At 42.2% G+C, this 26,599-nt stretch overlaps 1 protein-coding gene across 20 annotated transcripts in view; it reads left to right on the top strand.

The window, feature by feature from the left end:
- Positions 1-26,599, top strand: part of MYO18A (myosin XVIIIA) — a 316,966-nt gene that overhangs the window by 270,152 nt on the left and 20,215 nt on the right. For 11 of the 20 annotated variants that reach the window (XM_040423424.1, XM_040423422.1, XM_040423421.1 and 8 more), the window contains 6 exons: positions 6,295-6,432; positions 6,613-6,798; positions 14,787-14,926; positions 15,054-15,098; positions 22,314-22,436; positions 24,148-25,534. In XM_040423424.1, coding sequence (XP_040279358.1) covers positions 6,295-6,432; positions 6,613-6,798; positions 14,787-14,926; positions 15,054-15,098; positions 22,314-22,436; positions 24,148-25,534 — 2,019 coding nt within the window. Of the gene's footprint in view, positions 1-6,294; positions 6,433-6,612; positions 6,799-14,786; positions 14,927-15,053; positions 15,099-22,313; positions 22,437-24,147; positions 25,553-26,599 lie in introns of those variants that run through there. The other 9 variants (XM_040423419.1, XM_040423416.1, XM_040423434.1 and 6 more) reach the window with 5 other exon arrangements.

Below are 26,599 nucleotides of genomic sequence, written 5' to 3'. Positions count from 1 at the left end.
AGCATTTTAGGCATTGTGCATCTTTTTTATTATTTTTTTCATTCACCATGCAGGACACATACCATATTTTTCGCCCTATAAGACTTACCTGCCCATAAGACGCACCTAGGTTTTAGAGGCGAAAAATAAGAAATAAAATATATTTTTTATCAGACCTCAGATCAGACCCTCAATGTTAATAAGACCCCCAATTAGACCTCAGATTAGACCCCAATGTTAATAAGACCCCCATGTTAGTAAGAACCCCATTCAGACAATCAGATCAGACCCCCAATGTTAGCACCCCTATTCCCACCTCAGATCAGACCCCCATGTTAATGCGATCCCTATTCAGACACTAAGATCAGACCCCCAATGTTAAGACCCCCATTCAGAACTCGGATCAGACTGGCATGTTAATAAGACCCCCACCCAGACCTCAAATCATACGAAAACAATAAATCAACTTACTTCTCCTGCTCCATACGCCGCTGCTGCTCCAGGATCCAGTGCGCTCCTTGCTTTTCCTACCACGCGCTGTGCTGTGACCCGATGCCGCACAGCGTGAGGTCACAGAGTGCTGATGTCACAGCACAGCGTGGAGCCGACAGAAGAAGACCAGAAAGCGGTGAGTGCAGAGCTCTAGGAGAGCTGCATTCGCCTCTTTACTGTTCTCCTGTACTAATAAACACTTCCATAATGGAAACACTCATTAGTATTCGCCCCATAAGACACGCCCCCCCCCCCACACACACACACACACTTGGGGGGGGGGGGGGGTGTCTTATAGGGTGAAAAATACGGTAATTTTATTTTTTTTATATGATAAATGTGAGAGTTTTTATTTTTATTTTTTATTGGTAAGCAGCTTGGTGGCACCTTTCTGCTGCAGCTGGTGGTAGTTGAAGGATAGAACTGAGCATGTGCTTCTATCTCAGTGAGCAGGACAGAGAAATAAAAAAAAAAAAGAACAAACAGCAGGTGGCGCTATTCAGATGGATTTCATTGAATAAGGGCTCATGCACACGACTGTTGTTGTTTTGCGGTCCATTTTTCACGGTTTCGTTGTTTCATATCTGAGGTTTTTTTTTTCTGATTTAAGTCCTCTTCTGTTCCGGTATTCCACAAAACATATCCGTGTGGTTTCCGTATGTGATGTTTTTTGCGGATCGAAAAATGGAACAGTAACTTATTAATCACCAAACACATAAGCAATATGGGCTGGGCATAGCATTTCTACAGTATGGATCTGCAAAATACGGATGACATACCGATGTGTTCCGTGTGCGTTCCGTTTTTTTTGCAGATCCATTGACTTGAATGGGGCCTGGGAACGTGATTTGAGGACAATAATAGGACATGCACTACTTTTTTGCGGAACAGAAATACAGAAACGGAATGCACACTGAGTACCTTCCGTTGTTTTTGCAAACCCATTGAAGTGAATGGTTCCGCATACGGTCCGCAAAAAAAAGCAGAACGGAAGCGGAAAGAAAATACGTTCGTGTGCATGAGCCCTAACTCTAATGAAGCTATAATACATTTCTAATTACATGCAGTTATGCGGTTACATAAGTATTCAGATCCAGGCGCTGGTTTGAGAATTGTAGAATATTTTTACTGTGACAACTCCTTAAATAAAAAATGTCTTGGTTTGGACCAATTTTCCCCATTTTTCATGTAAACCTTCCAATTACTGGGCGCTCATCTTCACCTGTAATTTCTCTGGTTTATTTTCTCTTTAGTGCAGACTTGTGCTAGGTATCATTAGCCAATTAATGGCTGTGGCATATGTAACCTTGCAGCTAAATTGACCTGCTAATTGTTAGATTTTTGCAGTCAACAAGCTTTAGTTGACATTTAAAAGAAACGTAGAAGAAACGAGAGAGAACGCAGGAGCCAAATGAAATACTATTACTCCAATGCAAATTGTATCATTGACCTGTAAATTTGAAATTAATGAGGCATCGTCTAATCTATGATAACTCATCCCTCAATTGTCAGGGTAAGCCTTACAGGGATCATCGGCAAGAAGCCCAAAACATTGATCCTGCTTTTTTTCTTTAAGCTAAATCTATATGTTAATATATTAAACCTTGCATCATTAATTTAAAGGATGTTGTGGTCTTTGCATCCATATCTGCAGTGCTCTAAGCTGAGCCAAGAGAAAAATTATGCGGTTGGAAAAAAGCAATTCACCAAGAAGTTAAATTAATGCTTGTGCTTTTAGGTGATAAGTTGTCACAGACCTAGAAATATTTTGCATAGCTCATTACCGTCTACATCACTCCAGAGTTAAATTATTCAAACCTGAAGGTTTGGGGGTGCTTGACATAGAGCAACTATGCACCCGTATTGTGGCTGTGCCCGCCCCCCATTCATTTATTTTTTCCCTGTATCGTTTTTTTTTTTAGTGGCCGGGATGTGTAAACCCTGCCATATTCGGAGACTTGTTCTGCTCAGTTGTAGGAGTGTTCTGATGACAAATTGGAGAGTTCCTATGCATTTTTTAAGTGGTTTTCCGAGATTTTTACATCTGATTGGTGGGGGGGTACGAAGCCTGGGACCCCCGACGATCAGCTGTTCGAGAAGGCAGCAGCGCTTGCAGTATTGCCACGGCCTTCTCTTAGCTTTTCCTAGGCCAGTGATGACATGTTCATCGGTCACGTGGCCTAGGAACAGCGCAACCCCATAGAAGTGAATGGCGTTGAGCTGCTATATACCAAGCACAGCCGCTATACAATGTACAGCGTTGTGCTTGGTAAGCACGGAGAAGGCCGCGGCTCTCACAGCAGCGTGGTGCCTTCTCAAACAGCTGTTCAGTGGGGGTCCAGGGTGTTGGACCCCATCGATTAGATACTATTGACCAATCCTGAGGACAGGTCATTAGTATAAAAATCTTGGATAACCCTTTTACAATTCCTGAAGACTTAAAGGAGTTGTGCAGTGCTAGTGTGTTGATGATTGGCAGAGTACCAACTTCCAGCGCCTTGCCAATCAGCTGTTTGGACCAGCAATCAAGCAAGTATGTTGCAGCTCCATTTAGATCTATAGGACTGACAGAAGTATCTGAGCAACGTACTCTGCTACTGTTTGGCAGTCCCATAGAGATGAATGGAATGGCAGCATGAATATTTATCAACCGCTTCATTCATATTGACACAGTGGGACACAGCAGTAGGACCCCCACTAATCAGACACTTATCACCTACACTAATTGCTTTTTATGCACTCCCATTACAAAAGGTTGACGTTCTAGAGCAATTCACTTGTGACAGATACTGGTTTGTACATTTTTCTCTTATTTCTTGGCATCCATCCATGACCAAAACAAGTCTAAAAGCTGTATTTGTGCAAGTTCTTTTGCACAGTGAACATATATGTGGAGCTGTGTCACCTGCAGAGTAACCATATGATATGAGTAGCTGGTCACTGCTTCCCACAAGATCAGCACACTCCTCCCCTGCTGTTGTGAAAATTAGAATCTGCTAATTAGCTGCTGACTGTTTAGTCTCTGGCTTAGATTTAACAAAATAAACATATACCCAATAACTGGTTGTACGAAAAGCCTAGATTTTCTCACTAGACAATACTGCAGAAATTGTGTTGATGAATTTAAGGAATGGTGAAGAATGAAGTGTTTTCAGAAAAATGTGCAATGTAACTACTTTAGTGACCCTTTGGCATCTCTTGATGGCTCTTGCATGCAGTTCATTCACTTCATGCATTCATCTTTAGTAATTAAGAGCCATGTTGATCTGTGTTAGTGAAAGTAAGTAAATAAAACACATTAAGTAATTCCCAGTCAATACCAGTGCAAGATGAGGTGTTGTGCACTGGTGGATTAACACAGGCTTGAAGGAACAAGGCGTCGATATATCTTATAGATTTTTTCATTTTGTGTTTCTTTAGAATATCCCTTCCTATGTAAACCTTGTATTGCTTTTCTTTTCTGTTCGCATTTTCACTTGATAGTATTAGGTTTGACCACTATGAAAGCATTAACATGATTACGTTAAGGCTCCATTCACACGTCCACAAATGGGTCCGCATCCTTTCCACAATTTTGTATTCATTTTCAATGGGGACGGAATGGATGCGGACAGCACACAGTGTGCTGTCCGCATTTGCGGAGCGCGGCCCCGATCTTCGTGTCCGCAGCTCCGCAAAAGATAGAACATGTCCTATTCTTGTCCGCAGCTGCGGACAAGAATAGGCATTTCTATAGGGGTGCCGGGCGGGTGTGTTGGGGATTTGCAATTTGCTGGTCCGCAACACACCACGGACGTGTGAATGGAGCCTAAAGGGATTGTCTGACATAAAAGGAAAATAAATGGCAGGCAGGAAAATGTTTGGAATTTGAAACAGCTGAGGATGTAAAAATAAGCTGACCTTCAGTGTAAAAAGTGGATGTCTTGATGAGAACCCCTTTATAACATTTATGTTATTGTTGCTTTTATTTTATGTTTACTTTGAGTTTGTTAAAGGGGTATATCGAGATATTTTTTTTTGTTTATGTTCTTCACCTTGATGAGTATAAAAACGGTTCCATTGTAAAGTATTAAAAATTGCCTACTGTGCCAGTGCTGCACTCGCCAGTGAAGAAATGCTCCTGGCACGTCCTGGTTCAGGTGCCATACATTGTGCACTTGATCTGTGCCCGATTAACACCCACAATGAACGTGTCAGTCATCACTGACAACACATTTATGGTCTGTCACCTACATTCCATCACTACAGCACATGTGTTAAAATAAATCTCTCGCTAGTGCCTTAGACGCTGTGGTGATGGAGTGCCAGAAGTATAATTAGAGGGGGGGGGGGAGCAGCGCCAGCCTGGTAGGCAACTTTTAATAGTTATCAATGGAGAATGTCATGTATCCTGCCCCAATCGGGATATTCGCATCAAGGATGGGGGACATGAAATAAACCAATATTGACATACCCCTTTAACTGTCCTTTCCCCATGATTGTAGCACACTCGCTCTGTATAAAATAATTTCTCAGTCACCCCTTTATTTATTACCTGATGGACACATTATATTTGTCTCAGTAGTTAAAGGGGTTATCCCATCACTAATGTAAAAAATGAAAATCAGACCTCTTATAGTACATAGAAAACCTCTTTCTAACAAAGCTAGAACCAGCCCTGCACCTCACATGGATCCAGAGATCTCCCCATTCATTGCGCTACTAGATTTATATGAAGCTGACGGCTCAAGGGGAGTGACTTTTCTGCTGCTGCTCAGGAGGCGTGTCCATGATCTCCCTATCACAGCTCAGGAGGCGTGTCCATGATCTCCCTATCATAACTCATGAGGCAGTTGAAGGATAAAACTGAGCACGTGCAGCCTTCTCAGTGAGCAGGTCAAAGAAATAGGAAAAAACAGCAGGTGGCGCTAGACAGATTTTTATTGAGTAACTCAGTGGCTATGCAAAATTTTTAATTACATGCAATTACAAAAGGATTCAGATCCAGGTGCTGGTTTAAAAACTGTAGAATATTTTCTGTGGGATGACCCGTTTAAACATTTAAGCCATTTTCAAAGAACAGCTCTACAGTGTCCATACATATGTGTACATAACGGATTACACAGATACTATAATTATATTATTATACATCTGAAATCACCGCAATGAGTTTCAATTATCAGTTTTTATTTCTGTGAACTCTGAAAATAGGAAGACTAGGGGACATTTAATATGACACTTTTGGGGCATCAGAAAGTCTCACATTTTTGCTGCAACTTTTCCCCCTACAAACCACTTTATTCACATCACTTTTCTACCGTGAATAAATACAGAAATTTACATTAACTAGGAGGCTGCTGTACATTTTTAGAGGAGCGCCAAGTCTTTGAGAGGTGTGCAGCTCTGCATACATTTTGCCCATCTTTTGGCGGCACAGGAGGAATCAAGACTGGCGAAGAAAAGTTCTTTCAGGCTGGGTTCACACTTGAGCGTTTTACAGCGCGTTCAAACGCGCTGTAAAACGCTCAACACATGAAAACCAATGCTTCCCTATGGCCCTGGTTCACACTTGAGCGTTTTACAGCGCGTTTGAACGCGCTGAAAAACGCCCTACGCTCAAACAAGTTCTTGAGCTTCTTTGGGGCGTTTTGACGCGCGTTTGTGGCCATAGGACACTGCAGTCAATCACACAAACGCGCGTCAAACGCGCGTTTACTATTGCTAAAAACGCGCGACAAAAACGTGCGTTAAACGCGCATATCAAATACGCTCAGGTCTGAACCCAGCCTCAATGTTGTGCGGATTGGAAATTTCTAACATCTTGCATTATCCTTTCCTGTGCAGTTACAAGGTTTGCAGAGTCAGCTGGAGTTCTTGGAGCAGTCCATGGTGGATAAATCTGTGGTGAGCAGACAGGAGGCCAAAATCCGGGAACTGGAAACCCGCCTGGAATTTGAGAGGACACAAGTGAAACGCATGGAGGTGGGTGTAACTCCTGTTCTTCAGTGCCAAGGAGGGTTCAGTTACTTGATTATTCATACATCACCGTCTCATTAGTAATTATGAATATGTATTGGGGTTATCAGATAATGCAGTTAACAAAAAGAAACAAACTAGACACATTCTGTATATAGATATAATTGTAAAACTTGTCGCCTACAGAGCCTGGTAACCCGACTGAAGGAGAACATTGAGAAGCTGACTGAAGAGCGGGATCAGCGAGCCGCAGCAGAGAACCGTGAAAAAGAGCAGAATAAAAGAATGCAGCGGCAGATCAGAGACATGAAGGAAGAGATGAGTGAACTGGCCAAGAAAGAGGCAGAAGCCAGCCGTAAAAAACATGAATTGGTAAATAAATCTATTCTTTGGTACAAGTCTCTTTATATGCTACTACTTCATTTACCCATTTACAGCTGTTGTCCTAAGTCATTTTACTGCTTCTATGCTGCTGCACTGACCATGCTGTTTATTGGGCCATATGTACGTAGGTATCTGTAGTATGCCTTATTTAGGACACAGAGCCTTCAGATATGACTTATGCCTTTTTGAAATTTCTTTTTGGATTCCTTGGCTTTCTAGGGGCTTGAAAGCATTGTATGAGATTCAAATTCTGTTTTTCTTTGTCCTTGAAACAGTGCCACTCTTGTTCATGCCCCGTCTCTGGTATTCCATCTCAGCCTTGTTCACTTGCATGGATAAGAGGGACACTAAGGGCTCATGCACATGACCATATGTATTTTGCGGTCTGCAAAACACGGATCCACAAAAAAAAAAAATCGGATGACATCTGTGTCATGTCCATTTTTTTTCTGATCTATTGTAACAATGCCTGTCCTTATCCGCAAAATGGACAAGAATAGGACATGTTCAATTTTTTTGCAGAACGGACATGCGGACATACGGAAACGGAATGCACACTAAGTCATTTCAATTTTTTTTTTGCGGACCCATTGAAGCGAATGGTTCCACATACGGACCTATAAAAAAAACTAATGGAAACGGGGAAAAAAATATGTTTTTGTGCACGAGCGCTAATTCTGGAAAAAAGGAAACTAAGCTCATACAATTCCTTTAAAGGACATCTGTCAGCAGATTTGTACATATGAAACTGGCTGACCTGGTACATGTGGACTTGGCAGCTGAAGGCTTCTGTGTTGGTCCCATGTTCATATGTGCCCGCATTGCTGAGAAAAATGTTTTGTTATTGGTTCTCTTCTGTACTGATAATGATCCTTTAGAATAGTTTGAAGGGCCCGCATTGTCTGAGTATTATTTATTATTAAAGCGCCATTTATTCCATGGCACTATACATCAGGGCCGTAGATAATTTTTTTTTCTGGGGGGTGTTCAGCTTTCTCAAATTATAAGACTTTATCTAGCAGACACACCAGGGTTTGAAAAAAATATACCAGCCATATCATTCCTAAACCAATCCCCATGTTAGCCATCAGCCCTCCATGTCATATTTCTCCCCGTCCATGGCACAGACAGGCTTCAGACATTGTCTCCGGCCCATCATGTAACCCCATCCTCACCCATGTCACATTTCTCCCCCTCCATTCGATTGCTCTAACACCTAAAGAAATTTTATTTATTTTTTTAAAACTGATGTTTCTCCAGATGATCTTATGCTAAAAGTAGTGGTAATAGAGTCTCAAAGGTCTATAGAAGCAGGTACACTATTTTTACAAACCTTTGAGACTCTATTAACACTACTATCAACATCAGGTCATTTAGAGAAACGGCATCTTTTTTTAATTATGTTTTTCCTTTAGGTGTTAAAACATAACTTTCATTCGATTGCTGTAACACCTAAAGGAAAAATCTTTTTAAAAACCTGCTGTGTCTCTAGATGACCTTATGTTGACAGTAGTGTTAATAGAGCCTCAAAGGTCTGTAAAAATAGGGTAACTGCTTCTATAGACCTTTCAGACTCTATTACCACTGCTATCAACATAAGGTCATCTTGAGAAACAGCAGGTTTTTAATTTTTTTCCTTTTAGGTGTTCAAGAAATCAAATAAGTTATGTTTTAACACCTAAAGGAAAAAAATAATTATAAAAACGTGCTCTTTCTCTAGGTGACCTTATGTTTATAGTAGTGCTAATAGTCTCAAGGGTCTATAAAAGCAGTTACCCTATTTTTACAGACCTTTGAGACTCTATTAACACTACTATCAACATAAGGTCATCTAGAGAAACAGCAGGCTTTAAAAAAATCCCTTTAGGTGTTAGAGTAAATTTCAATCAAATGAATGTTATGTGTTAAGATTAGGGTCAGAAGCAGACAAGCAGGGATTTGTTTAGCCTCTTGGCTATTAGTTTTTACATTCATAAAGCTCCACATTGAGCTTCCAGCAGCAGACAGATGCCAGGGCACTTCTGTGGTCACCTCACCTGGGCACATGGTCTTTGCTCAGCAGAGTCCTGCCATACATGCTGGGTAGATGCTAGAATGGATTTGTTAGAAGGAGGTCTGTGACGTCACTGGTCACATGCTCCTTCATGGTCACATGATCCACTGTGAGAACGCCTGCCTCCTGCTGTGTTCAGCTCCAGAGAGAAGGGGGTGTGAAAGGATGGACCAATGGCAGGGCAGCTAGCTGATACTAGCCAATCAGCAGCCTCCTGCTCCTATCTGTGACTTAACACAAGCGCAGCTTAGAGTGAACACTGGCTGGGGAGGGCGCCCGGCAGCGTTGCGCTGCTGGCAAGTAAGGGATTAAAAAAAAAAAGGATTGTTTTTCCGCCCACCCCTTTCTCTGTGCAGGGTGCGCCCTAAGGCAGCCGCTTGGTCTGGCTTATGGAAGCGCCGGCCCTGAGGAGGACAGACACTCTGGGGGGGGGGTTTTGAACCCCCCCCCTCTACGCCCCTGCTATACATATGAGAAGAGGTATACATACATAATACAGACAATTGCACTAGGCATGAACAAGACGAGTTAGACTGGTACAGAAGGAGACAGGGCCCTGCCCATGAGGGCTTACAATCTACATGGTATGGGAGAAGGACGCAGTAGGAGAGGGTAAAGCTGGTTATGGAGGTATAGAGGCAGCAGTGTTGGCTTGTCTGAAGAGGTGGGTTTTTAGGTTTCTTTTGATGGATTCCACTGTAGGTGAGAGTCTGATATGTTGGGGTAGCGAGTTACAGAGTATGGGGGATGCATGGGAGAAATCTTGGAGGCGATTGTGGGAGGTGATAAGAGGAGAGAAGGAGGTCCTGTGAGGATCGGAGATTGCGTGTTGGGATGTATCGGGAAAGTAGCTCAGAGATGTAGGGAGGGGACAGGTTGTGGACAGTCTTGTATGTATTTATTAGTATCTTGAACTGAATTCGCTGGGGAATGGGGAGCCAGTGAAGGGATTGGGAGAGGCAGAGGAGTAAGGGGTGAGAGGTAGATTAGTCGGGCAGCAGAGTTGAGGATAGATTGGAGGGGCTAGATGGAAGGCCACAGAGGAGGATATTGCAGTAGTTTAGGCGGGAGATGATGAGGGCATGTGCAAACCTCTTCGCAGACTCATAGTTGAGGAAAGCGCGGATGCGGGAGATGTTTTTGAGTTGGAGGCGGCAGATGGTGGAAAGGGCTTGGATGTGTGGTCGGAAGGAGAGGACAGAAATCAACGCAGCGGACTTGGTTGACTAGGGAGAGTGTGCAGCCATTGATCATGATAGATAGGTCTGTTGGGGGGGTTGAGCAAGATGGGGGAAAGGTGATGAATTCTGTTTTATCCATGTTAAGTTTTAGAAAGCGAGAGGAAAAGGAGGAGGATGTGGAAGATTTGGCATTGTGGGATTCTGAATAGTAAGGTGGTGATGTCTGGACCAGAGAGGTAGATTTGTGTCTCGTCAGCATAAAAGTGATACTGAAAGCCATGGGACTGATTAGGGACGAGCGAATTGACTTCGGATGAAAAATCCGAAGTCGATTTGCATAAAACTTCGTTCCAATACTGTAGCAAGAGCTCCGTACAGTATTAGAATACATTGGCTCTGATGAGCCAAAGTTATTACTTTGCGAAGTCTCGTAAGAATTTGTGTAATAAATTCATAAATTGATTTCTTCTGTAAAAAAAACATTTCCTGAACTTGGGTTCATTTCCAAGTGGTACCTGCTCAGTACAGTATTGGAACAAGTTTTATGCGAATCGACTATGGATGTTTCATCCGAAGTCGATTCGCTCATCCCTAGGAGTGATGTCAGGTTTTCTTGCAGCTTTGCAGTTATGACTTTTGAAGATTGTTTTTACATTTATTTACCCATCAGTCTCACTGAAATTTAATTGACAAGAAATTCATTTCATAAGGCTAAGAAGGCCTGAGACCACCGAAAGCAGAACCACTCTCAGAGATGGAATGTCTTCAAAGATTAAATGCAATGCAATTTTCAACCTAATACTGTGTAAAAGTGATGGATATGAGTCCAATACCCTGCAGTCTAGAGTCATTACAAATATTCCAGTATACATTCTGTGGTGATGTGTACAGTATAAGTGCTGGGAGGTGAGTATATCCCACCCAGATACCTCAGCTGGGTAAGATAACTGAAATCCAGAAATCTGCAGAGGTTTCAGCAAAGTGTAATTTGCTGAGACAGTTTTGTCTAGATGTTGTTCTGGGCTGGATTTCATGTGAACTGGGGGATATGTTTGGTAATGGGATCTGCCAGTCCACACCCTTCCACTACATGTATTGTCTTTTGCCGGAGGTGATCACAGGTGAGGCCTGCTGTAATCAAGGAGGGATAAAACAACCCTCTATGTATGACTTGGAGGAACAAAGGCTGAGGAAGCCTGAGAGATGGGAGCCTGAGAGAGGCTCTGTGTGGTCTCAGCCAGGACGGCTGAGGGGCCACAAGGCTTTGTAAAGCCGGAAGTTTTGGGCAGCCCAGCGACACCTACGGAAAGAGGGTGGCACGGTCAGAGTCGGGAGGACTTCTGGACCATCTCCCCCCAAGGGTGCTGGTGTGGTCACAAGCCTGGAGGCTGCTCGACCGTATATGGCTGAGGAAGCCGGTTCTAAACCCGTGTGTGAACGGCGCTCTATAGATGAGGTAGAGACAACATGTGTATTAGGTAGAGCCCAGACGGGCTGGTGTTTATTTTCGATGTTTATGTGTGTGATGTGCTGAAGTGCCAAAATAAGGCACCTTTTGGACTTGAACCCCGTTGTCAGAGAAGTCTGTAATTGCGACCCCCCCCGAGAGAAAGCAATCTCTTACAATTAATACAACCAAACATTAGCCACAAGTATTAGCCATACTTCATTATTATTATTTTTTTGTGAAGCAGGCCACCTGGTACTGAAAGTTAATATATGTATCTTTTTGACGCAGATAAGAGCGTATTCCATGCCGAAATGTGCATCAAATACATGTGAATGGGGTTTTTGCAACTACTTTTAATACATAGAAAATTTCCCACTTATTTCAGGCAGGAAACACAAAGATTAGCCCCATTTAGGCCTGCACAATATATCACCAATTGGCCGACCCAAAAATGCTGCAATTGTATTACTAGGGGTGCACCGAAATTCCGGCGGCCGAAAATGGGCCTAATCCATTTCGGCCGATATTGGTACATATCGGCAGAAAATATGATAGCCCCGCCCCGCCGCTCCGGTATACTAATATAAGATGTCATATTCATTTATTGGTTATTAAACATGCCCCCTCAGTCCTATTACTACCTTACATCCTAATCGCATCTGTAGAATTCAGGCAGGCCAGGCGGGCGGCAGCGTAACTCTTGTCTGTGCCTGAATGAAGCCGGCGGCGCAGGCAAGTGACGTCAGTGAGAGACGCGCCGGCCGCCCGGCTTGGGCTGCCTGAATTCTACAGAAGCGATTAGGATGTAAGGTAGTAATAGGACTGAGGGGGCATGTTTAATAACCAATAAATGAATATAACATCTTATATTTGTATACTGGCGGCAGCGGGGGGGGAGGCGGGGGCGATCTGTGGATGGCACAGTTATGGGCTGGGGGGGTCTGTGGATGTCACTGTTATGGGCTGGGGGGGGTCTGTGGATGTCACTGTTATGGGCTGGGGGGGGTCTGTGGATGTCACTGTTATGGGCTGGGGGGGTCTGTGGATGGCACATATATAACAGTGCCACCCACAGATCCCCCCAGCCCATAACAGTGCCATCCGCAGATCCCCTCCTGTAACAGTGCCAGCCACAGATCCCCCCCCCCCCCCGTAACAGTGCCAGCCACAGATCCCCCCGTAACAGTGTCCGTCATCCACAGATCCCCCCATAACAGTGTCCGTCATCCACAGATCCCCCCCATAACAGTGTCTGTCATCCACAGATCCCCCCATAACAGTGTCCGTCATCCACAGATCCCCCCATAACAGTGTCCGTCATCCACAGATCCCCCCATAACAGTGTCCGTCATCCACAGATCCCCCCCATAACAGTGTCTGTCATCCACAGATCCCCCCATAACAGTGTCCGTCATCCACAGATCCCCCCATAACAGTGTCCGTCATCCACAGATCCCCCCATAAGTGTCCCCCCATAACAGTTGTTTTGTACAATCACTTGTGTATGAGGAAGCACCATGTTATATAATATGATTTATTAAATTCATGAAAAAGAATTATTAATAAAATCATAAAAAAAAAGGTATTTTAAAAGTATTTGGGCAAAAAGGCGGTTTCGGTTTTCGGTCAAGGGCATCCTGAAGTTTCTGTTTCGGACCAGAATTTTCATTTCGGTGCACCCCTATGTATTACCATATTTTTCGCTTTATAAGACAAATTTTTACCCCCAAAAGTGGGGGGGAAATGGCAGTGCGTCTTATAAAGCGATGGTTGACTTTTTACGTGGCTGACACGGATGTATTGCTGGCCGCTATGTTGCACAGCGCGGCCGGCGATACATCAGTTACAGTGCGGGGAGGGAGGAGGGGCTGGAGGCAAGTCGTTATTTTAATGAACAAATGTTCTTCTATTTATTTTGTTTATCTGTTCTGTGCAGTGCTATTAAGAAAATGGCAAGTTTTGTATTTTGTACTTTTGCAGTAATGCAAATATGTTATTTCATTTAGTAAAAGATGTTTTATTTTGAAAAACACTGTGCATTTCAGTTCTGGAGTTAAGCATAACTACATTTCAGCATTATCAGTAATTTCTGTGTGCTTTTGCCTTGAAAATCCAAGCAAATAGTCCTCTAGCACAATTCCCTTGAAATATTGCATCGCATATCGTTATCGCAATTTTTAGGGCCCTAATCGCAATCGCACAAAATTCCCATATCGTGCGGCCCTAGCCCCATCGCTAATCTGTTATGTAAACATAACCCTATTCACTGCTATTGACCAGATTAAAGGGTGAAGACAGGATCAGATTACAGACATAGACACTGTTAATATTAGAAAAGGCACACTACCATAATGACGGCCCAGATTTACTAATCCGAAAGGTAGCGTAAGTGTAGAAAAACTGTCTAGACCTGCCACAGATTTATCACAGTCGTTTAGGCTGGATGATAAATCTGGTGCAGGAATAGACATTTTTCTCTGTCACTATGCAAACTACTGATTAGCTTACTTTGGCCTCATGCACACGACAGTTGTTTTTTGCATCCGCAAATTGTGCGTCCGCCGAGGATCCGTTTTTTTCCACAGATCCCTTGTAATAAATGCCTATCCTTGTATGCAAATGTGAAAAAAGTAGGACATGCACTATATTTTTTTTTTGCTGAAGGGAAACACGGACAACGGATGCGGAACACAAACGGATGAACTATCAGCATTTTTTTTGCTGACCCATTGAAATGAATGGGTCCCCATCCTATCCGCAAAATAAACTGAACGGAGGCCAAGAAAAACAACTGTTGTGTGCATGAGACCTTAGAGACAGAATTTTACTCCAGAATTGTGGCACAATTTTGGCTCAAAATGGTGCATTTTAGGCTCATTTAGTTCTGTCCCTTTGGTGAGCATTTCAGGGAAAGGTTAGGAACGCAATATGCACCAAATTGCTCAGATTTGTTCCACTTTTTAGACCGATTTTTGGTGCAGAAACATTAGTAAATCTAGGACAGTGTGCCTTGGCACCCGTGACCCAATGCTATATGCATAGTACGGTATTGTAATGAAAAGTGTATTACAATGGCACTCTACGTCAGTAAGGTTAATGCATGTTACATCTGTATGCACACAGGTTTGTGCGCTGTAACCATTGCGACACACAGAGCTGTATACACTAGACTAGATAATCTAGTGTATACAGAGAATTTATTACATTCAGTGTTGCTTCCTTTTTCAAGCAAGATGCATTGGAGCAATAACAATAATTTTAAAGGCATCTAAACCTGAGTCTATCTTTGCAGGACATGGATCTAGAAAGTTTGGAAGCTGCAAATCAGAGTTTGCAGTCAGACCTGAAATTAGCCTTCAAACGTATCGGAGATCTTCAAGCTGCCATTGAGGATGAGATGGAAAGTGATGACAATGAAGACCTCATCAACAGGTAAGAAACCTGCCACATCTGTCTCTCTTTGTCATCCGCTGAATCTCATTGTATTTCTCATTTGATTATTGCCTTTCGTTTTTCATTGGCCATCTTTTCATCTTTTACTTTATCTCCATGTTTCCAGTTTACAGGATATGGTGACCAAGTATCATAAGCGCAAGAATAAAAAGTGAGATTGAAATGTTCCCTCTTGCTTATTGAATTACTCTCTAACCTCAGCATGAATTAAGCATCAAAACCTTTTAAAAAATGTTTTTTCTACAAAGAATCCTGGTCCCCATCATAACTGCATGGTTATTTTCTGACCTCGACGAGTGCATGCCCATAGCCATTTACCATTACAATGTCCAAATAACCGTTTTAATCTGAATGCATAACCTACGTTTTTCTTTACAGTATCTTAACCATTAACACTGTTTTATTGAACCACAATTCCTTAGTCAGAGGATTGCAAATAGGCTTAGTTTTGATTCCGTTTTTGTATCTGTAGAGGGCATAGGTTGAATTTCACTTTTTATGAAGCAGTTGTGTATTTCCCGTAGGATTGGGACAATTCTCCCTGGATGTCATGCTACAAAAGGAAACTATCTAAGGAAACCATAAGATTGCTTCAATGTAGGACCTTAAAAGGATTATCTGACCCCCCCCCCCCCCCCCCCAACAAAAAAAATTCCCCTTTAAGGCAAGATAGCCATATCTAAGACATAATAAAACCTGCATGTATATTGCATCTTTTCTGATTAGTTTTTCAGACACTGCAGTTATCTTGCTCATGTCGTGTTTCTGAATAACGTTAAGTCTTTTGCAGATGGAGAAGGGTGTATTTTCATGTTTTGTGCTCTTGGAGTGCTGTACTAGACTTTCTCCGGCCATCCACAGTATGAGTATGAATAGAGTGACAGCATACATGCTGGACGGTCAGTCCATTCATTCAGGGACCATGGACCCCTTGTTCTCATAATCAGTAGGGGTCCCAACAATTGGACCCCCACCGATGAGATGCTTATGTCCTAACCTGTGGATAGGGGATACGTTTGTATCTTGGGATAAGCCCTTTAACTTATAGCATTCCAGGCTTCTCCTAGTGTCGTGGATTAAAGACTTTAATGTATTGGACAGACAAAATCTGTGAGGGTCAGAATAACCTAGAACTTTGGGCCAGGCCTTATTCACATGTCCATGTCCGTGATGAAATCTGTGATAAGATGTTCATTGATTCATCAGTGAAAAATTTGTGTTTCGTTCGCGTGTCCGTTTTTGGCTGTCTATGTGTTATCCGTGTTCCGCGGACTCTGCACTGCCCTTGGTCATCTCCTATAAATGGTCAGGGCATCTCCTATAAATGGTCTGTGAAAGACTGATGGCGTACGTGTTTTTCACGGACCCATAGACTTTAAATGTATGGCATGCTTAAGTGCTACAGAATGAATGTGTGAATACACATATTAAAATGAATGGGTACATGTGCTGTCCATGGAGAACACGGACAGCACACATCCGTGAATAAGGCCTCGCCCATTCCCCGGAGGTTTAGTATTAGAAGGCTAGGATACAGAATTTCCAGCCGTAACCTGAAGCATAGTCTGTACTTTGTCTCTAGACACTGAAAAGCCTAATGCTAGCGAATAAATAGCTTATTGCTACTAATACCTGGTAACTGTTTTGCAGACATGCTTTCAATTTGAGCTGAGATTCTCCCGTTCTCCTGGGAGACTGGTCTCTGCTGCTTCATTCATGGTGGTAGACGGGAGGGTGGAGTGTAGAGAAAAGAAAAAGGCATGAGAGAGTTAATGGGTGAGGAAAAGTGCTGTTTATACCATTACCCAGCCAAGCAGGAAAAAAAAATTATTTCCATTTACTTTCGGCACAGCCACAGTTGCCGTTTCCTCCACACATAATGAGGGCAGAAGGCCGTTTTGTATTCAGGCGGTGTCAAAAAAACTGCTTTAAGCATGCAGAGAATGGATTTAGCAAAGCTGCCACAGCAGTGTCGGAAATCAGATCAGTGGTATACTAGGGTTGGGAGAGGAGGGGCGGGTGACGGATGTTTCTGTGTGCCAGGAGGAGGCGGTAATTTATAGCTGGGCAACATATGTATGTCAAGTGGATTTACAAGTTCTGCTTGGTCCCTGTGTAGGTGTAAGTCAAATGGGAAGTGATTATGGCCCCTGGTTCCTCGTTCTCACTTTAAGCACACTGCTTACCTGGCCCATCAAATTGTTATTCATCTCCAAGGAGAGAGGCGTTAAGCAAGGCCAATTCTTCAGCAGCCATCACTTTGCTTACTCACTTCAAGGGACTGCTATTATTCTAAAGTAGCAGTCCGAGCTATTTTTTTTTTTTTTCTTTTAATGGTCTGTGAGATTGCGGTGCTCCTTTTTTTTCTTGCTAGCTTTATAAACCTCTAGAAACAAACATTTTTAACCTAAATAAACTCTGTCAAGGTTGGCGGAGTTTTAGATTTCACAGTAAAACGCATATCTAAGCGATGAGCTATTGGGTAAACCAGATTCCATTACAGAACTGTAAAGCGAGAGAGAGATCTCGAAGATCTATTTTCTTGTTCTGGTAAAAATAAAAATAAAATAAAAAATTCATATGGAAAAATTCCTTTATTCTCGAGTAGCTGTTCAAGTACAGAAAAAACCCTGGCCCAGCTGTGCTGTAGTATTTCTGCCCACAGTGATGTCAGGTCGATTTCATTGCAGAGAACCTTTTTTTTATTAAGAATTGGAGAACCGATTACTTTTCTGCTTGCATTTAAAGGTGTTGTCTCATCAGAGACAGCCGCTTTTAAAATGTGGCCACTCGCGCAGACACTTTCAAAATGCAGTCACCTAGGAAAACAGCTTTTTTTGGGAAATGTGGTATTACATAGTGGCCATTCAGATGAATGATTGTCCATGTAATACAAGGATGGCTAGAGGGATCTGTTCCTAAGGAGTGGCTATCTATTGTAATGTAAAAATGAGAGGCTCCACCTTCTATGATTCCCTTGAGTCCTAGGGCAAAGATTCTCAACCTGCAGCCCTCCAGCTGTTGCAAAACTACAACTCCCAACATGCCCGGACAGTCTACAGTTATCAGCCTACAGCAGGGCATGGTGGAGGGCCACAGGTTGAGCATCCGTGTCCTAGGGCTTATCGAGAACCCCTTTAAACTGATGGTGCTACTGAAAATCAAACATTTTATATTCCTAGCCCAGAACATGGCAGAAGTAAAGGAACAGCTCAGTATAGCCTTTTCCTAAAGGCGGCTTAGATGAGCCAATGAGTGGCCAATCAGGAAGGAAGTGTTCCTTCCCGACGGTCGGCTGCTCGCTCAGTGAAGGAGACCGCACATTTACATGTATAGGAATTGTAGATACAACAAAATAATAGGAACATTTTAATCAAGATCATTTCAAAGTTGCATCATTTCCCATTTTAGATGCATTTAGATGCATTGGAGCAATAAATAAAATGTGGTTGCAGTGGTGGAAATAGCTTTTAAATATTACAGAGTTCACCAAAACTGACTTGACAGATATCTAATATGTGTGTGACCACATAAACTGTCCATACACATAAGGTATGTATCTCATGCTTATAGCCACCTTAAGGTAAATGCACAAGGGACATATTTGCTGCAGATTTTAGGGTCCATTCACACGTCCACAAATGGGTCCGCATCCGTTCCGCAATATCGGGAACGGGTGTGGACCCATTCATTCTCAATGGGGCAGAACGGGATGCAGAGAGCACACTGTGTGCTCTCCGCATTTCTGGAGCGCGGCCCCGAACTTCCGGGCTTTGGCTCCGACCTTCCGGGCCGCGGCTCCGCAAAAAAAATAGAACATGTCCTATTCTTGTCCGCAATTGCGGACAAGAATAGGCAGTTCTATGGGGATGTCAGCCGGGTGTACTGCGGATCTGCAATTTGCGGACAAGAATAGGCAGTTCTATGGGGGGTGCCGGCTGGGTGTATTGCAGATCCGCAATACACCATGGAAGTGTGAATGGACCCTAAGCATGAAAAATGCACAACTGAATATAATGAGATGCAAGTTCCATGCAGTCATTGACCTGCGGTGTAGATCTTTAAATCCACAGCATGCCAGTGTATTTTCTGTATTTGTGTTAGTTTTGTTGCAAATTCAAAGTCTGTAAGAAATGCTAAATGAAATGCACTGTTGCAGATTTTGCTACAAATTGCTGGAGGATCTGCAGCAAAATCCACAGTTGTGGATTTTGAAACAATAAATTTTTCCTTTTCAGAATCTGCAGGAAATGCTAAATGTTGTGCACTTTTGCTGCTGCGAATTTCTCTGAAGATTTTTTTCCGGCTTTGCTGCCTAGGTTTTCACAGATCACAAATTAGACCTGTGTGCCCTAATGATGAAAGATCCGATGTGTATTTGCATTGGAATTAGTGACGGAAATCCGAAGGCTGACCTTGTATAACGCAAAAAAAATTGCTGCTTTTGCCCCTTTCACACCACTTTTCTAAAAAGTTGATGGGGGATGCAGAGGCTGACGGATTTAACAAAACTGCCGTAAATTACACAAGAAGTCCAAGCGCACTGCTGGCATAGTGTTTTGATTCTGGCAATATGGACCTCTGACGTTGTGCCAAAATTAAGTATGAGCCTTGTAATCAATTTTGCGCTTCTTATACCAGCCCCTTAATAAATACATTTACCACCTAGGTTTTTCTTCTTAAGCTCTTTATGTCATGGGCAGTTTGTGGGCTTCCCCTGCTGGTGCTTCCCTATATAGCTGTAGTCTTATATCAATTAAAATACATTTCCTCTCCAGTCAAATGTTTTCTTGATCCAGTGCGCTCGCTCTAGCAATGACGGTTTGGACAGTTTACGACTAGTTCATCATTTTAGCTAGGTGTGAATATCGTTTTAAAGGCATCTTTTATTTCTGCCGCTCTCGTGTTTTCAATTTTATTCACGTGTCTGTGAAGCTATCTCCCTGATGAATAGTACCAGCTGCCAGTGTGAGGATGAAGAGTTCGGCTGATGACACATTGCCGTGACAGCAGCCTTTTAATACACTGAGTGCTGCAAATTAGTTTTCTTTACATAGCATCACTAAATATTATGTAATGCTGCCTTGGCTGAAATATCCTCTCCCGCTTACAGCCTATCCTGCCGCCCAGCCTTCTGCTCTAGTCATCTCCAATACGGATGCCAGGCCAGAAATGCTGAAATATTTATTGATTTTAAATTATTGTAACAGGCGCGTCGGCTTAAATTACCCGTGATGCTTTCAGGTTTGCAAGCAGATGCCTGAGTGAGTCTGTCTTCACACTGCAATTGGCATTCCCATTGGATGCTAAACCTTTAGCAGACTGTTATAATGATATGAATAGGTTTCAGATGCAGTAAGATGTGATGGGACACAGCAAACCCATGTTTATTAGAGGGTTCTGTCACTTCTTAATATAGGAAACAACTTTAATTTTCACTTTAATGGACTTAAGTTACAAAGAAGAACAAGTAAAACACAGAAGCTCTCATCTCAGGGGCATCATTTAACATTTAGTGCCAGGTATCAGTTTCCTCAAGGTTATATTGATGTAGGAGGAGGATGGTGAATCCTACCTCAGTGAGGCTTCTACTGTGCACGATTGTCTGATGCTATTGCTGGCTGGACCAGGCATAGACATTATTTTAATGAGGTGGCTTACTAGGTGGCTACTGAATTGCATCCTCTTAAAAATTGGTTAAAGCACTGATACATCTATGAATATCGACAGGGTGGACTGCCCCACCAGAGTACCAGAGGATCCTCCGGTGGCCTGATATCATAGAGGGCCCCAAAGTTCCAGGAGAAAAACCCCATTTGGCTTCCTTTGGAGCCAATCAATTGCCACTATGGTCTATTTCTTTAATTAAAAACCTGTTAGACTGTATTGATGACATAGGAGTTGGGCCTCGAGAATAATTTTCTCTAGTGGGCCCAAAGAACCCCAGTCCGACACTGAACATCAATGAACAGTTTACATATAAATATTCATGGATGCCACTGTCTGCAACAGCTGAGGCCGATACAATAAAAAAACTGAAACCTCGGACGATATCCACCTTTTTTGGCATCCGTGGTATAATGGTAGCCTATCTGCCCAATTACAGTGTGTGCGAGGAGCTTTCCTGACTCATACGTTAAACATTCACTAGAAAGACCCTTACTGCCTGTATTAAAGCCCAGAGCTACATTTACAATTCTGCAAGCTTCAGAGCTGAAAGCTCCCAGCATTTTTTGGCGACTCAGTATCTTCAGAAAGCCCGCTATAGTGATTTTTTTTGTCTCGTAGAAAAGTAAAGGTAAAAGCCTCCATAGAGTGTATGTTCAGTAATTGACAATTTAATGTTAGTTTCCATACGACTGACACGGGGCCCTTCAACACTGGGGTCCTCAGGCAATAAATAAAAATTCTGCGTCTTCCAATGTATTCAGTTTGACTTACAGAATTCAGAAGTATACTAGGTAGAATAAGTAGTTTGTTGAAACATACTGGGTAATAAAGTATATATTATTACATACCTAATTTACAGTGAGTGACGGGGGAGTGGTAAGTGTCTGCTGGGTGACTTTAGGTCATATTCATAATTCCTTTCTTAACAGAAAGTAAAAATATGATGTTCTGGAAAACAGAATAGTAAATCTCTATAACCCAACCAGAATAGTAATATCTGTAACTTACAAAATTATACGAGACGTTTGTTTTTCAGTCTACGCCTAAAGGGGTTTTCTGGAAGTACAATATTTGTGACCTGTTCTCAGGATAGGTCATCATATCAGTGGGGGTCAGACCCCCAGCACCCCCATCGAGGGCGGAAGATCTTGGACAAGTGCTGCTGTCTCCTCACAAAGTACCAAGCACTATGCCATATGTTGTATATGGCTGTGCTTGGTATTCGCTTGAATGGGACTGAGCTGCACCTTGGCCAAGTGACTGATGGACATGATGTCGCTAGTAGGGATGAGCTAACTTGTGTTTTCAAGTTCAGCTTACAAGGTTCGGGTTATCTAAGAATTCCATTATGAATTCCGCTACCACAGACCATAGGTTATGGTCCGTGGTACCAGAATCCATAACGTAGTTTTTAGATAACCCGAACCTTGTACACTGAACTTGAAAACACAAGTTCACTACTCTAAGAAAAGGTCTCTTCAAACAGCTCATCAGCCTGACGATAGGTCATCAGTATTTTACTCCCAGAAAACCCCTTTAATGTAGACATTACAAACCCAATTATAGTAATCATTTATTTACAGGTAAAAGTAACACTATGACTAACCCTGTAAGATAAGTTAAAGCATGCTCCGTTCTCCTGGTTATGTGACTATTCTTTATTTTTGGAACTAATTGGTGTCTTGCTTTCTGGCAGTGATGGAGACTCAGATGCAGACTCTGAACTTGATGAACGAGTGGATGGAGTGAAGTCATGGCTGTCCAAAAACAAAAATTCTTCCAAAGCCTACTCAGATGATGGTAGTTTAAAGAGCTCTAGGTTAGTATTTATTATTATAATAATAATAATAATAATAATAATAATAATATTTTAACATGAAATAGTTCAATTTACATGTCTTTTTCATATTTATCGTAAAATGTTATTTATAAACCTGGATGTCAACTTAAAGGCGTCAGCTCTTCCTGATTCTGATTGGTGAAGAAACTTTGGATGTGCCGCCTGAACACTGAATTGAGCATAAGGAACTGTGTATTGTAGAGCACATTCATGAATTTATACTGCAAGAACTCTACTTGCCCACTGACTAACCTTCTTTGAGCACCTTTTAAATGCCCTTAGTTTTTTTTTTTTACTGTCTCATGATAGTGTCATATCGTGAGCAGCTTTTTATTCTCAGTTATGTAGATCCCAGTGGAGGAACCCCCACACATCGTAAGGTGGTGGCATATTCTAGCTATATTTATGAGAGAAGGGCTGTCCTTGCCGCTGATTTGACTGCTTTCTAAATATACTCTCTATAGGGAGAAAGCTGTCAAGCAGTGGCAGGGTTGTCGTCTGGGCATGAACATCCAGGACTCCACTGGTTATGCACATCATTGAAAAAACTCCAGTGCAGGCTCGCAATGCAGCTGATAAACACTGGTTTTCTTGCAGTAATATTCACAAAATCACTGAGTGTGCCTGAATTCTAGGTCTCTGTCTCTACTTTATGCTACCCTCAGATAAGCTACAGTAGCACAAACCTGTTGACAGATTCTCTTTAGAGGGGTTGTCCAGGCATACTGGCCCACTGGCCTACAGTTTGCCCAAAGGTTCTGTACTAATAAATACCTGTGTACAGTTTTTGCTGGGCATCAGTTTGTTACCTCAGCCCTCAACTATATATTTCTATGCATCTGTATATTTTCTTAGTTGCAAATACTAAACATCTTGGTCAGACAGAGAATTCTGTTTATTCTTTCCATCTCTGCATTGTGGCAAAGCACTGCAGTGGTAATTGTATATTTCACTTGTGAAGCAGGCGATAAACACAGAAGACGTCTTCAAGAAGCATGTTTATTTCGGTTTGTATCCCTCTGCTGAGGGTCATCAGCAAATAGTGTGCGTCATTAGGCACAAAACCAATCACAATTTATAACTTGGGGTACTCTCTAGCCAGCTCGAATCACTATACACATTAGTCATTTCCAAGCAATTAGCAACGGGCCACAGCATCGAAGCTCAAGCAACATTGTCCCCAAACTCATTTTTCTTGGCGCATGAAATTAAGAATGGGCAGAGATTATGATCTCTTAATTTCATTATCTGGCCAAATAAATAATCTAATCATGGAGCCACGTTAATGACCTGAGTCCCTTTCTTGTGTTCACCTCACACCCATTTGCCCTGGTAAAATATTTGTTCTGTAGAACAGGTTGAGGTGTTCTTCGGTTATTTAATTAGAAGATTTTTGTTCCTGTAATCTATCACTTGAGTAATGTCACACATGAATGCCACGTGTGTCGGCAGATGTTATGCAAAAAGATTGCCAGGTTTTGCATTTTCTTTAAGGAATATACGGTACAGATCCTTTGTCCTGTCTACTTTCATTGTATTATTTTATTCTCTTTTTGCTTCCTGCTCATGTTCTGTGCATATTTTCTCCTTTCACCTTTTTTCTTTTACTTTTTAACTGATTCTGTCTTCTTCTTTGCTTTCTATGCCATTTTATCATACATCAAACTTCTGCACATTCACACAACTAAAGACTTAGCCAGAGCACAGAATTGAAGGAGGGAAAAGAAGGAAAAGAACTAAAGCCTGTCAAACAAGGCAAAGACGTGGATGAAAGGCCAGTGTCTGTAATGAGCTCTCTCAGCTATAGAAAAAGGGCAAACATTAAGGACTCTATAGGTGGTAAAGGTGATGAGGATTCTTTATTTTCCACTTTGAAAGATAGATCTGAGTCTCCAGATAGGTCATTCCGTAAAGTTCAGAAGGATCCTTCAGGAAGTGCACTTGATGATACACTGTCTGTTACTTCTTGGAGAAAATCTCAAGGTAGTGAAGACCTGGATGATAGGTCATCATTGGTGTCTCAGGCATTTACAGAAGCATCTAGTCGAGCCAGAAAGGGACTTGACAAGAGGTGGTCCATAGCAAGCCCCGAGTTTGATAAAGTGTCTGTAGTTTCCAGTCGCCTCTCTAATAGGCGCGGTCTAGAAGATGAAGATGAAACCAAATCATCACTGAGCTTTGGCATTACTAGTCCACCTAGTCTAAGACGTAGCACTTCCAAATTAGATGAATCCCGCAATGACTTGTCAGCTGTAAGTCCTTCACTCAGCAGGCGCTCAGAATTCAGAAGTCCAACGCTAGCCAACCGCTCCGACACTCGTTTGTCTATGGCCAGAAGCACACTAGATGATTTTGATGACTCTGTTAGCATTGGGTTTAGTGATACTCGGTCGTTGTATAGTCAGCACTCCTCTGGACGTAGTTTTTCAGTACCTCCACAGGCTAGAACCCCAGGTGCAGAAGATATTGAACTAGAAAGTAGAGATCTACAGCCTGTTTCACACCGCAACTACTTAGATCCAGACCTCGAGGCTGCAATCAATGAGGTTCTAAGCTACAAGCCTATAAAGTTCAAGAGGAAAAGTCTTGATCCTGATTCAGATGATGATGACACAAAAAGTGTAAGAAGTATGAAGAGCTTACATGCAGAGAAAGGAGAGTCCTCTTTAGGACTCAAGAGGTCAGCGTCTGCTTTAGACTTCTCCAGGGCCTCTAGCAGACGAAGTAGAACTCGGAAGAGTAGTTCTGATTCCAGCTCTGAAGAGGAACGCAAAAAGAAGAGTTCTAAAAAACATTCTAAGAAGTCCAAAAAGAAATCTAAAAAGAAGCGATCCGAGTCCTCTTCCTCTTCATCATCTTCAGAATCCGATTCCTCCTCAGGCTCTACAGTATCTTACCGTAGTGGAGGTAGTGTGAAAAAGGGGCCGAAAAGTAAAGACTATGAAAATGAAGAAGAGCCTCAGGGGGACAAGAAAGATGGGAAAAATGGCAAAAAGACTAAAAAGGAAGATAAGAAAAGGAAGAAACAAGTTGACAGTCTGATGATGAAATATTTATACCGGCCAGAAAGTGATTAAGACAGTAGGTGTTTGCCTGTGAGTGACCCTACAATAGCATGCCCTGCACGGAGTGGAATACTAACTATAATGTGTGGTGTTTTGAGGACTAACACCTCTCGTACCCATAGTATTATGATATATTGTTCAAAGGTGGAATATTCTCAATATGTGGTTGGCAGGACTTAACATACATTGTAAGCTGGTGATTTACTAGTTGGTTGGGACCCTTGTTGAATGGTAGAGAGTACATTTTAGAACATGTGTATATATACCAGTGTCTTTATTGGTCCAAATTTTGAGACAAATAGTCGTACAAAATAAACGTGTAGTACATGTATATGGAATGTATGAATACCTCCTCTAGGTCAGCTATAGTCTGCAAGTACAGTACATATGACAGGTCATAGTTTTAAATTTCCTACTAAGGGAAAACCTATGTAGTCAGTGGAATTCCAGGCTGACTGACAATTTGCCCTAAAAGGTTGGCTATAAGACACAGCACCATTTATCCAGCTTTGTCCATCCACTGCACAAAGAAAGCTGTGTTCTTGTGGTTGTAGAATTTATCAGTATGTGATGTTGCCGGTGAAACACTTGTCATGACCAAAATCAACTTTAACACCATGAAAGATTTTAACAGTGCTGCCATAGAAATATCCTTAGAAAATATTTTAAGAGTTGATTAGGGTGAATGTGCATATTGTGCCAGGCCTGGAAATCAATGCACATGAGTTATAAGGTCTTAAAGGCTGTTCTGTTAATCTGTGCAGTTACTACACCCCCATGAGCGACCTTAATTCTTCCAGCGCTGAAATAGAGACTTTTTCAGCAAATACTTCTCTATTCATATGATATGCAAATACTTCTCTATTCATATTTGTTGAAAATACCACTTTTGCTAAGCATTGTATAGCTCTTTCTGTCAAGCAAGCTAGTGAGCGAACAGACTGAAAATTAATCGGCACAGCAGGAAGTTTGCAGTTCTTGTCGCCTGTTTTATTATCCATGGTCTCAATGCGGCAATCTAGCACTTCACAGAGTAATAACCCTTTACATTCTGAAAGTAAGGACTTGGCCATTTCT

Source organism: Bufo bufo, chromosome 3 (genome assembly GCF_905171765.1).
Source record: "Bufo bufo chromosome 3, aBufBuf1.1, whole genome shotgun sequence".
Lineage (NCBI taxonomy): Eukaryota > Metazoa > Chordata > Amphibia > Anura > Bufonidae > Bufo > Bufo bufo.
This window is presented reverse-complemented; position numbering and strand designations above follow the sequence as displayed.